The 14,261-nt window shown below is 34.1% G+C and overlaps 1 protein-coding gene across 1 annotated transcript; it reads left to right on the forward strand.

Moving 5' to 3' along the window:
* Positions 1-6,998: 6,998 nt before the first annotated feature.
* On the forward strand, positions 6,999-11,007 carry LOC110890154. The gene has a single exon (XM_022137726.2). The coding sequence runs from the start codon at positions 8,095-8,097 to the stop codon at positions 10,954-10,956; it is 2,862 nt and encodes a 953-aa protein (XP_021993418.1). The 5' UTR covers positions 6,999-8,094; the 3' UTR covers positions 10,957-11,007.
* The last annotated feature ends 3,254 nt before the right edge of the window (positions 11,008-14,261 follow it).

Here is a 14,261-nt window from a genome sequence, read left to right on the forward strand (position 1 = left end):
ATTTTATTTGAATGTACAGTATTTTTTATTTCAGTATATAGAAAGTAGGCAATTTAATTACTTTTTTATAAAACATAATAAAAGTAGCAAATTGTTTTAACGTACTTACAAACGCTAAATTGTTAAAATTTAAACACATAATATGTATGAATTATCTCATTAAATTTGTTTACTTATTAGCTAGTTAGTTAATTAACTGATTACATCTGTTTTAAGAATACATTAATATGTAGCTTAGCCAAAAGAACATTACAATTAAGAATACATTAATATGTAGCTTAGCCAAAATAACATTACAAATTTTAGTGACTGAAAGCGATTAATCAGAATAGGCATATACCATATATTTTTATTTTGTAAACACCAGATTTATCATACTTCCTAGTTGATGAAGAACACTTTGCATTATGTACTTTTTTTTATTAAAGTAAATAGTATAGAACCCATGTATTACACGAGTTTAATAAGCTATTTTATATACTAAATAATAAAATAATATATATTTAAAAACATTATTTATTATACGGGTTGAATATATGTGAGGCTAACCCACTTGGTAAAGATATATATTTCTTAGAGAAGAGATCTCAGGTTCAAACCGAGACAAAGGAGAATATTTTAAAATAATTGGTGTAATAGAGTAGGAGCAAGCGTTGGTATTAAAAAAATGTAATTTTATATATTAAATAATAATAAAAGTGTTATATATTTAAGAACCACGTGTATTGTACGGGTTGAATAAATGTATTTTTGTATACCAAATAATAAAAAAAATTATATCTTTAATATATTCGATACACGATTGATAAGGTGATTGCGAAGATGGTTCTTGGAAAGAAGATACAATGGTCAAACACATTATTCAAGAAGCAACTCATCAGTCAATTGAGTGATAAAATGTTGGTACCGATTCTGACAATTTGATTTATAAATTATGTAACAAAATCGATGTAGTAACTTTTTTTAATAATGAAAATAAAAAATAAATAATATATCACTACAAAATTTGTTTTTTGTGATAAATAATTTGGTTTATATAAAAATATTTTAAATTAACAATTTAAATTTGAGAATAAAATTTGGAAAATAAAAGAATTCTATTCACCATTTAAAGTAAGATAAGATTTAATATTAATTTATTACTTTTCAATTAATATAAGACAATTAAGAAAAAAGGTAGGGAAACAAAAAAGTAGATGTCTTTAATGGATAACACGTGTCACACAGGGCCCGAGAAACCGTGTCGTCGCTCGAGGCCCAAATTTTCAAAGGGCCCGAAAGGTTTCTATAAGCTTATATATATATAGGGATGGGTTAAAATGAGAACCACCTTAGTTGTGAGAATCGTGAGAACTAGGCCATCAAAAAGGTTTTTTCGAAAGTTTTTTTCTCAAAGTCATAATAAAATATCACTTGTTTCAGCAAAAAAAATTATAAAAAATGCCTCATACCCACATTTACATGAGGCATAAAAAAATATTTATGTTCGTACAAAATTTACACCAGCGCGTAAACAAAACTTGCATCATTCAAAACTACCGGCTAAACTTTTTTTTTAATTTTTTTTTACAGATGTGTTTATAATATTTTCATCTACGTTTGTGCAAAAAAATTTTGGCCCAACTCGCGCGGGAACAAAAAGTTCTCACGGTTTTTACAACTCGTGGTGGTTTTCATTTGAACCGAGCTCTATATATATAGTATATGCATTCTTTTATTATTCTAAAAAGTGTTGGTGGTGGAGTGGAAAAATCATCCCAAGTTATGTAGAAAACTCAAGTTCAAGTCTTGCCTCCACCACCAAGGTTTTATTTTTTTTAATTCATTTCTCCTTAACCACAGTTTTGGGCCCCCTTTTTTTTTTTTTTTGTCTCCTGAGGCTTAAATTTTTTAAGAATTCTTGAGGACGGATCTGATATCCAGGGGCGGATCCAAGTTATGGGGTGGGTGGGCGGCCGTACCCCTTGAAAAAAAAATTTTAGTGGTATTTTTCGCGAAAAATCCAGACCGCACCCCTTGGAAATTTTCGTCCGCACCCCTTGAAAAATTCCGACCGCACCCCTTGTCTGCACCCCTTGAAAAATTCCGACCGCACCTCTTGGAAATTTTCGTCCGCACCCCTTAGAAAAAATGTTAGCAATTTATATAAAAAAATTATGAACACGGATTGAAACCCAATCAAATTATGTAAACAAGTTAGCCTACTAACCCCTTTAATAAAACTTAAATTCAATCCATCAAGCCCAATAACTTAATACCCATTCAAGCCCAACCCAACTACTAGTTTTGTTAAACAAACCAGTCCACATAATTAAAAAAAAAAAAACCCAAATCGCTGCCACTTGCCAGCGACTCCCGCCCTCCCTCTGCCTCACTTCAGCACCCAGCGACAGCGTAATTCCGGCCGGCGACTGTAAAATTTCGGTTGCAAACTGGTTAATTCAGGTTGCCCCTGACAGGTACATGTTTTTTGCTAGGGCTTATAATAATTACTAGGGCTTGAAATTCAAAATTTTGGTTGGCAAACATATTTGTTGATTATATGATTGTTGGTTAGCAAATAATAATTACTAGGGCTTGAAATTCAAAATTTTAAATTGAAAATTAAGGAACATGGGCTATGGTTGAACACTTGAAGATCCTTGTTTATTTTGTATGTGATAGGATTAGGAATGAACAATGAGTAAGGAAGTTATGCCGCGATTTCTCAAAAGAAAAGGGGTTGAACCACTTTTTTTCGCCGGATTATTCTAATTAAAGACCAAGGTATGTTATAGATAAGTTTTTTTGTTCTTTTATTGAATGATTAAGAGAAATAAAAGTAGGGATGGTTTGAACTTTGATGTTTTTTTGTTTGTTAATGTGATAGGAAGTTAGGAACTAGGGTTTGATTGTTTGAGAATTGAAATGGACCCGACCCGATCTGATTCGACCCGCTATGAAACTTTTTTTGTTTGTTTTTATTTGTTTTACATGACCCGACCCGATCCGACCCGCTATGAACCGATTTTTTTATATAGCTAGAGGTCTAAAATCTTTAAAAAAATTCCGCACCCCTAGGAAAAAAATCCTAGGTCCGCCACTGCTGATATCACACATTAATTTCTTTTATTATATAATATAGATAGATATAGATATAAATATAAATATAAATATAGATTACATAATGATTATTGTTGTCTTAAGAAACTCTAGATAATATTTATTCTTATAGTTCAGCGTGGACAATCTATTGTATCTCTTCGTTGTTCAGTATCACAAGGGTGCCACGTATGCCACATACGCCCCACATACATGATACATCTATCGCAACTTGCAAGTGCTCCAAGTCTAAGTGAATGGAACCACCATATCATATGTAAAACTTTAATTGCAACTTGCAAGTGCTCTAAGTTTAAGTGAATGGAACCACCATATGAATATCATATGTAACATCATCAACTTTACACCCATGGCATTATAGCCTAGTGGTATTGTGGGTGGGATAAGGCTTATGACCATTAGGTCATGGGTTCGATTCCCACAAAGGGGGTTTTCCCAGATTTATTGGGTTTCCTCCTGAATTGGTGTTTAGGCATTATTGCCTAGTGGAGATGGATATGATCGGGTGGTTCTGCTGGTGGCACGATGATACTCCAGTGGTCCGTCAGTGATCCAAATTTGCCGTTCAAAAAAAAACATCATCAACTTTACATACCACAATATCCTAAATAACCAATCGTTAGAACTTTAGCTTTTTTATGTGAGAGAAAAGTAAGGGGGCATTTGGTTCGCGGAATGATTTGAAATTGGAATTGGAATTTTTATAGGAATTAGAATTTGAAAGAATTGGAATTAGAATTCAAACATTTCAATTGGAATTGGAAATTCTTGGAATTGGAATCTCAATTCCATTTTTGTTGTGTTTGGCTGTCAAATAAATTGGAATCCATCACCCCGGCACCCACAACCATCAATTTGGGTCGAAACGGTTCGCGTCAAAACGGTTCGGATCGAAACGGTACGCGTCGAAACGGTTCGATTCGAAACGGTACGCGTCAAAACGGTTCGATTCGAAACGGTACAGGCCGAAACGTTAGGGATCGAAACAGTCCGCGTCGAAACGGTTTGATTCGAAACGGTACGGGTCGAAACAGTTCAATTCGAAACGGTATGGGTCGAAACGATTCGGGTCGAAACGGTACGTGTCGAAACGGTACGCTTCGAAACGGTACGTGTCAAAACGGTACGGGTCGAAACGGTACGGGTTGAAACGGTGCGTGTCGAAATGGTCGAAAGATTCCAATGAATTTACTTTAATTCCTTCACATATAGGAGGGATTTTGAATTCCTTTAGTTAAAGGAATTTGAAGGAATTCAAGCCTAATTCCAATTCCAATTCTATTGTTAACCAAACACATGAAGATTGGAATTGAGATTCCAATTCCATCAAATTTTGTGAACCAAACATCTTAAGAGATGGAATTCAAATTCCAATTCTCTTGAATTCCATTGAATTCCTACGAACCAAACAACCCCTAAGAGGTATATATGAGCTGAGCTGTCAACTCGAACGACTTATCGAAAGCTTAAATCGTACCCAGCTTAAACAAGCTCAACCCTGAGCTCAAGCGTATATTGAAACTATATAAAAATAATTATATAAGTACGAATAATATAACTATTAAAAAATAAACTAATTCTGAGTCGAGGCGAGCTTATACTTTCTCACAAATGAAACTTAGGGCCTGTTTGGTTGACAGGAATTCATAGGATTTCAAGGGAATTGGAATTTGAATTCCATTCCTTTGTGTGTTTGGTTGGACAAATTAGTTGGAGGGAATTGGATTTCAATTCCAACAAAATCCCCTATATAATGGAATTCAAATTCCTTCTAAATTTCAAAGGAAAGTTTAAAAACCACGGGAATGTTTCCAAAGTTACGGAAATAACCCCATGCCTCTTTCGTTTTTGTCTAAAAACCAAAAAATAATAAAAAAATCAAAAAAAATCTAAAAAATTCAAAAGAATCAAAAAATAAAAAATCCAAAAAATTCTAAAGATAAAAAAATTCTAAAAAATCAAAAAATAAAAAATAAAAAATCCAAAATATTCTAAAAATAAAAAAAATCTAAAAAATAAAAAAAAACTCGAAAAAATAAAAAAAATAATAAAAAATCTAAAAAATCAAAAAAAATTTCTGAAAAATCAAAAAATTCTAAAAATTAAAAAAAATAAAAATCCAAAAAATTCTAAAAAATCAAAAAATAATAAAAAAATCTAAAAAAAACCCAAAAAAATTCTAAAAAACCAAAAAAAAATTAAAAAAATCAAAAAATCAAAAAAATAAAAAATCCAAAAAATCCAAAAAATTCTAAAAGATCCAAAAAAATAAAAAAAATACAAAAACTTCTAAAAAATAAAAAAATTCTAAAAAATAATAAAAAATCTAAAATATCCTAAAAAATCAAAAAAATAATAAAAATTCAAAAAATAATAATAAAAAATCCGAAAAATTATAAAAAATAAAAAAAAAATTTAATTTCCAAAAAATTTAAAAAATCCAAAAAATTCTAAAAAATTCAAAAAAGTCTAAAAAATCAAAAAATAATAAAAAAATCCAAAAAATTATAAAAAACAAAAAAAATTCCAAAAAATCCAAAAAAAATCTAAAAAATCAGAAAATTAATAAAAATCTAAAAAAAACCCAAAAAAACTCTAAAAGCCAAAAAAATTAAAAAATTAAAAAAATCTAAAAAATTAAAAATAAAAAAAAATCCAAAAAATTCTAAAAAATCAAAAAATAAAAAAAATCTAAAAAAGTATTTTTTTTTTAATTTTTTTGATTTTTATAATTTTTTGGATTTTTATTTTTTTTTAGAATTTTTTGGATTTTTTTATTTTTTTAGATTTTTTGGATTTTTTATTATTTTTTAGAATTTTTTTATTTTTTATAAATTTTTTTGATTTTTAGATTTTTTTTGAACTTTTTATTATTTTTTAGAATATTTTTTATTTTTTTAGAATTTCTTAGAATTTTTTGGATTTTTTATTATTGTTTAGATTTTTTTTGAATTTTTAGTATTTTTTTTATTATTTTTTAGAATTTTTTTGATTTTTTTTTGATTTTTTTGATTTTTTATAATTTTTTGAACTTTTATTATTTTTTAGATTTATTAGAATTTTGTGGATTTTTTATTATTTTTTAGATTTTTTCTTATTTTTTAGAATTTTTTGAACTTTTTATTATTTTTTAGAATTTTTTGGATTTTTTATTATTTTTTAGATTTTTTTTGAATTTTTAGGATTTTTTTATTTTTTGGATTTTTATAATTTTTTATGATTTTTAGAATTTTTTTGAATTTTTGTATTTTTTATAATTTTTTGGATTTTTTAGAATTTTTTTGAATTTTTAGCTAAGATAGTTGTTTTTAAAACTTTTGCCAATTGTTTATAACTAGGGGTAATTTTGTCTTTTTAGTTATTTTTAAATTCTAATTCCATTAATACATTTATCATTCAAACAAATATATGGATTTCAAAGGAATCCATCAAATTCCAATTTAAATTCCAATTCCCATAGGGATTCCAATTCCAATTTCTACACATTCCGCGAACCAAACGCCCCCTTAACGTTTGGAATATGAAGTTCGAAACAAACCAAACCAAACCAAACCGTAATAAAACATTACAATATTAAACAATCAAACATTACATTACAATATTAAACAAACAAGTGTCCCGACTATCTTAGATCCATACTTAATATTCAAATTCAGAAACACTGTTACCATCATACATTCATACATGTCAAGACAAAGGGAAGTGAGGTTTTAACATTTACCCTGGACCAGGACCTGGCTGGCTAAGGAATCAAACTTATTAATAACTAATTTCAAGACTATTATTATATCATCAAGAATTAATTAAAAAGATCACCATTGCCAACAAGTTCTGAGCTTTCATCTCCAAAAGCCTCTTTCCTCTTCAAAATTTACTTTTCTGACCAACCTTGGGCCAAACCCATGTTAGATTCCAGTCAAAACATGTGTCCAGTTTAGTAATTTCCCAAGATTTTGAATTGTAAACTGGACAGCACATAAAACAAAAGCATATAATCTAACCCCAATGAAAATGGTTTGTTTACACCCATAATCCACTCTCTGCAGCCTCTTTTAAAACCACTAAAACAAATAGTTTATATAATCAAAACCTTGTGAATCCAACCCATCTTCTTGAAAGAGAAATAGGGTTCTCTCTCTCTCTATCTGAGTTTATAACTTTCAAAATTTTCAGGTAAACATGTACCTTTAGCTTTTGATGTTGTACTTCAATAAATCTCATATATGGGTTTGGTTATACTTGTGAGATCTGACTAGTGAAGGCCCACAAAAGAAACAAGTTGAAGTATTATTTCACATGTATGTAACCCCTTCTTCCTGCACATATAAGTCCACTGTTGCATTCACCACAGTTTCTGAGTCACAGTCACAATCACCCCCACAGATTTGAACCCTTTTTTGACTTATTCTGTCAGCTTAAATTTGATCAAACTGAAACCAAACTTCTGTTTTTGATAGATTCCCACATACCCACTTTCAATCTTGGTTAAAAAGATGTTTTCTTGAATGATTTTGACATACCCTTTTTCTTGTAATCCAAATTCTTGAATAAAAATCCTGTCTTTACATTACAAGATTTCCTGAAAATAGTCTTTGAACATGAATCCCACATACCCACTTTCAATCTTGGTTAAAGAGATGTTTTCTTGAATGATTTTGACATATACCCTTTTCATGCAATCCCAATTCTTGAATAAAAATCCAATCTTTACACTACAAGATTTCTTGAAAATATCTTCGCTATTTGTGGGATATACTGGGTACGGTTGTTATTGTCGTCTTTGAACATGAATCCCATATACCCACTTTCAATCTTGATAAAAAAGATGTTTTCTTGAATGATTTTGAGTTTTTTACATACCCTTTTCATGTAAAATCCTAATTCTTGGATAAAAATCCAATCTTTACATTACAAGATTTCTTGGCAATATCTTTGCTATTCGCGAGATATACTGGGTACGGTTGTTGTTAACATCGTCTTTCGTCTTTGAACATGAATCAAGAACAACCTCCACCACCACCACCACCATCAGCCACCACTAACCTCACCATCAAAATACCAAACACCACCCAAAAACCAAAAAAAGAGATCTTAACCAACATTGTTCCGGCAACATCTCCATACAACTCACCATCTTTAATCTCACCACCATCTTCCGCCTTTGTCTCCGCCCTACAATCCCCATACATATCTCCAAGAGCCACCGGAGACCACCATGAAGAAACCGATGACATCCCAACAACCTCCAACACTCCACCATCAGAAAGATCAGATTTTTCCAACAACCCAATGCCCAAGATTGTCAACTGTGTTCAAATACCTTCTTCAGACACTAACACTGCCTCTAATAACCCGCCACGTGTCTCATTCTCGTTCCCCATCCCTAGAGTTTCCTTCCAGAAAGGGTCTGTTTCTCCTGCTAATGCTAAACTTAGAAGCTGTGATGTTTACATAGGATACCATGGGCAAAACCCGAACTTGACCCGGTTCTGTAAATGGGTCAAGTCAGAGCTAGAGCTTCAAGGCATTGCATGCTTTGTTGCTGACAGAGCAAAGTACTCAGATTCTCAAAGTCATGAGGTTGCTGACAGGGTTATTTGTTCTGTCACTTTTGGAGTTGTGGTGGTTACTAAAGATAGCCTGTTGAGTTATTTAAGTCTAGAAGAGATTAGATTCTTTTCTCAAAAAAAGAATCTGATCCCATTGTTCTTTGACACTGATATAAATGAAGTTGTAAATCTTTTGGGCCAGAATGCAGACACTAAAGAAGGAAAGGAAGTGATCGATGGGTTAACAAAGTCGCACGAGTTTAAACTCGAAGCAAACGAGGGTAATTGGCGGTCATGCGTGTCGAAAACAGCCGCGATCTTGAGGGGGAAACTCGGAAGAATGAGTGTAGCTGAGAAAGAAATCGAAAACATCGACGAAATCCAGTTTTCAAGAAGCCGGTTTTTCGTGGGCCGAGAGAAGGAGTTAGCGGAAATCGAAGCCGCTTTCTTCGGGTGTCGGGGTATCGAAAGCGAAAACGTTGTAAACGATGGTAGAGAAAGAACACCAGGAACATCAGAAGGGCTTGCAGATGAGGAAAGTGAAGGGGATGGGGGTAGAAAAGGAAAGTTTATAAGTTTAGAAGTTGGAAAGTGTAAAGAACCAAAGTTAGAAGCATGGGTTGAGCCTGTTATTGGTAGAAATTCATTAAAAAGACCAAAATATAAGAAAACAAAGAGTGGTAAATACAAGAATCTTGCAAGTAGTATTGTGTGCATCAATGGGGGTCCAGGAGTGGGGAAAACAGAACTTGCATTAGAGTTTGCACACAGATATTCTCAAAGATACAAAATGGTATTATGGGTAGGTGGTGAATGTAGGTATTTCAGGCAGAACATATTCAATCTGTCAATGAACCTTGGATTAGATATAAGTGCAGATGAAGAGAAAGAAAGAGGGAGGATCAGGAGCTTTGATGAACAAGAAACCGAAGCTTTCAAACGGGTAAAACGTGAAGTGTTTCGCGATATGCCGTATTTGTTGATAATCGATGATCTTGAAACCGAAAATGATTGGTGGGAAGGGAAGGATTTGCATGATTTGATACCAAGAAACACCGGTGGATCGCATGTTATTATCACAACTAGGTTACCAAGAGTTATGAGCTTTGATCCAATGCAACTTCAACCGTTGCCGTTAAAAGACGCAATCTTGTTAATGAAAGGAAGACGAAAGAAAGAGTACCCGGCTCAAGATGTTGAAGTTCTAGCCAAGTTTGATGAGAAGTTGGGGAGATCGAGTTTCGGCTTGTCGGTGATCGGGTCGTTACTTTCGGAACTTGCGATCGCGCCTTCGACTCTTTTTGAAGCTATAAATGATATTGGCTTAGAGGAGTTTTCATCTCATTTTGATGAAGTGTTTTGGGGGAATAATAAGTTTTTACTCAAAGTTTTGATCTTTTGCATAACTATTTTGCAAGAAGATAACGAGACTCGAAATGTTCTTGCGTCGAAGATGCTTCTGGTCGGGGCTTGGTTTGCTCCATTGCCCGTTTCAGCGAGTTTACTAGCCGCAGCTGCAACCAGTATAAACGGTTCGACCAACCCGTTCAAGAAATGGGCCAAGTGTGCAAACATGACTTTCTTTTGTTGTTCAGGGTTTATCGAAAGTCAAACTTCTAAAAGCGAAGAAGATTCCGCTCTCGTGTTAGTCAAATTAGGGCTTGCTAGAAGATCAAATCGACATCCCGGATGTTACATTTTACTTCACCCGATCACTCAAACATTCGCAAAGCTAAAAGGCGGTCTACTTCCAGCCAAAGCAACAATTCAAGGCATCCGAAAACTAGGAAACCCGGTTTCAAACTCGGACCATCTTTGGGCTTTGGCTTTTCTCGTATTCGGGTACAAATCCGAGCCACCATTAGTCCAACTAAAAGCCCACGACATGGTCCTGTTCATCAAGAAAACCGCTCTCCCGTTAGCGATCAAGGCGTTCACCACATTTTCAAGATGTAATTCATCTTTGGAGCTGCTAAAAGTCTGCACAAATGTTCTCGAAGAAGTGGAGAAGTCGTTTGTTTCGCAAATACAAGATTGGTGTCATGGATCGCTTTGTTGGAAGAACAAGATGAGCTCGCACCAGCGAATCGACGAGTATGTTTGGCAAGACGTGACGCTTTTGAAGGCGACATTGCTGGAAACAAGAGCTAAATTGTTGATGAGAGGTGGGTGTTTTGATAATGGGGAAGAATTGTGCAGGACATGTATTAGTATAAGGACAGTTATGCTTGGCCATAATCATGCTCAAACTTTGGCTGCTCAAGAAACATTAGCAAAGTTGGTTAGAATGAGTAGTAAGATTTGAAACTAGATTAGTTTTTGATATATTAATTAGTAGATCAATTTTCCCACCGTATAATCTAGCATGTTGTTTGATTTTGACCCTTTTACATTATATGACACTTGATCAAGATTGAAGAATTATATACTATTCTGCTTTTCCTGTCACTGGCATTTTATGAAACTGAAAGGGTTTGGTTATTGTTTACTAGTGACAAGATGCTAGTAAGGAATTGGACCATATTTGAGGGGAGAATCACCGAAATAGACATTTTTTCGAGGTTTTAAGCCAAAATAGACATTGACTTTTTATCGTACTATAAAATATACATATCCAAAAGCAACTGATCAGAAAATGCCACATAAGCTAAGCCAGCTTGAATTTATCCGGCACAGAAAACCTTGAAAAGTACTTATGGGTACATAAGACAATAAATTAAATCAATGCATATGTAAAGGTCGGCTAAACTTAGCCGGTAGTTACTCAAAGGGCTAAACTTTGGCCGACAATCACTTTGAGTATCGGGACGATGATGCTTGAGTAACGATCGGCTAAAGTTCCAACATATAGTCATATACACGTGTATTGATTTATTTGGTTGTTTTGCGGATCTCGTAGTACTTTTCACTGTTTTTTGTGCCGCCTAAATTTAAGCCTTATTAGCCGGCTTAACTTATGTGACCTTTCTAATTGGTTGTTTTTGAATATGATTATAACTTAGTAAGCTAAAAGTTAATATCTATTTTGGCTTAAAAGCTATTCAAGGCTAAAAGTCGATGTCTATTTTAGCTTAAAAGCTTGTGAAAATGTCTATTTTGGTCACATTTGATGTATTTATGAGTCAAACTTAAAGGGTCATTAAAGGGTTAGATTACCCGAACAAAGAGCACATATAGTGTATAAGTAGGGGTAGCACGGGCTACCCTCAACTCTGTTTCCATAGTGTAATTTTTTTTTTCAGTTTTATACAAAGGATACCCCTAATTTTCTTTTGAGATACCCTTGAATTTTAGGGCTAGATCCGCCACTAGCTAAGTACACACTTGAAATATCATCATCATACTCATTAAATCCCACTAATAGCCAACATCATACTCATTAAATCCCACCAATAGCAAAACTAAGGTAGACAACTTAATCTCTACCCCGTAGGAATAGAGAGTCTGCTTCGGTGTGACCCCGACTCCATAGTAGTTTTGCATCAAGCCTTGAACATAAAGCACGTAACACTAAAGAATTCAGACACAGTTGAAATATGATCATATTATAATATAACATTACAAGTAACAATCTGAGTCACACTTGATAAAATCAAACAAGTAAAAAAGGGGAATTCTACAATATTTGTCTAGTAGTATATAATAAAATGAATAGGAAACCTCACAACAATCCAAGATCCCAAATCAGTGTCAGAATTATTGGGAAAAGGAAAGGGGGGTCAGTAGAAATACGGGTTGTATACCTAATGGGTGAAAGAAACCAATGAAGGTGGTGTCCCCATATGGTGGTGAATACCAGTTTGAACCGAAAATGAAAGACAGATTATTTAGATGGGTCATGCTAATTATACACCTCAAAAATAATTTTCACACCCCTAAGCGCTGTGCTATGGCCAAAGCGGGGTGCTTAGGTCGACAAAAGTTGATACGAGGTTTGACTGACTGACTGACATGCAGAGACATAAAGGTGATACGAGGTTTCAGTTGTCCCGTGAACCCTGGCCAAAGCGCGGCGCTTCGACCCCAAATGCTCACTTTAAATCCCTGCTCAGACTCGACATTCATCATTCGATTTGTTTTTTGTCGATTTTCTTTGCTCTATTAGTTACATGTTTTGAAAAAACGATGTCGTGGTTAAGCAACTATCTTTTCGGTCAATATTCTGACGAGTCAGTTGTTCCTGATTCTTACGAGGGACCGCTATTTCTGACTCGTTTGAGAAACCGGTGTCGTCCAACTTGAGGGAGACAGAGGTTGTATCTGGCATTCGTTATCGTGATAACACGGTGAAGCTGGATTTGAATACCCCTGTGGAGGACCCTTACGCACAACAAGGTTATTCGAATTTCGGTTACGGTGGCGAGTATAGCTTTGTACAGCAGGAGTGTTATCCAAACGACAGTTACGGTTGTCAACAGAGCTTACAAGGTTATTCGAATTTCGGTTACGGTGGCGAGCAAAGCTTTGTACAGCAGGAGTGTTATCCAAACCAGAGTTACGGTTGTGAACAGAGCTTTGAACATCAAGTCTATTCGAACCTCGGTGACGATGGTGAGCCGGAGGATGTGTCTGTTGACGAGGAAGGTTGTTACCCGGTTACATTTTCGTTTGATACAACGCAGACCTTTTCGTCACGTAAAGAGTTGGTGCGTTGGGTACAAGTGTCACGGCCCTTGGCCCCGGTTTAACCCGGTCCAGAGCCGCGAGACAGGAAATCCCGTGGTATCTATTTAAATGACAGCGGAAGCTTTTTGAAATAGGATCTTTTTAATAGTAAAACTGCTCGTTTTATATAATATAGGGATAATCCCATAATTTACAATAAGTTGATTTCACAGGGAAATCTTTATTTCTCAAAACATGTTTCTTTATTTATTTACATTGAGCCACTTTTCTAAGCTTGTAGTGTGCCACGACACTTTTTCTTTGCTCACAACAGATCACCTGAAACATGTTTGAAAAAGGTTTTATCAGCAGGGAAATACTGAGTGAATCATTCATTTTACTAAAACGACACATTTGTTATAATTCACAGTATTAAGAGTGATTACAATGTTTCTGATATCAATCCAACTACCCACAGTATTTGTCACTCGACCATCCATTGGGTATCCCATTTGTCCAATGGTGTCTGTGACTGTGGTCAGATCACCCCTTGGCCACCCGTTTGTCCAAGTGTGACGGGAAACAAGTAATGTATACAAAACCCCACATACCGGCTGTAATTTGGTGATTACAAAGACTTAATCCCTGTAATTATAACCTTTGAAAATAAATAGGGTTTTGGAAATAATTTGATAAAAGAGAATGACTCACATTGTGGATTTTACGAGCAGAGTATAAGCCTACTGATTAGCCTTTGATTAACCTAATTTAATTCACAATACACACAAACGGGGTTAGTAACTAATACAGCAGTTACGACAATTCACGAGATTAAACCCTCACAACGATTAGTACGGTGCAATACTTAATAATTCAACGGATTCACAACGAATAACAGAGCATAGTCCGAATTCGAACAACACTCAAATATTCAAGTTGAAATCACGACGAATAACAAAGTATCAGCTCAATTTGAGCAACACTCAAACAATCGTTGGATAGTTA

This window comes from Helianthus annuus, chromosome 11, assembly GCF_002127325.2.
Source record: "Helianthus annuus cultivar XRQ/B chromosome 11, HanXRQr2.0-SUNRISE, whole genome shotgun sequence".
Taxonomy (NCBI): domain Eukaryota; kingdom Viridiplantae; phylum Streptophyta; class Magnoliopsida; order Asterales; family Asteraceae; genus Helianthus; species Helianthus annuus.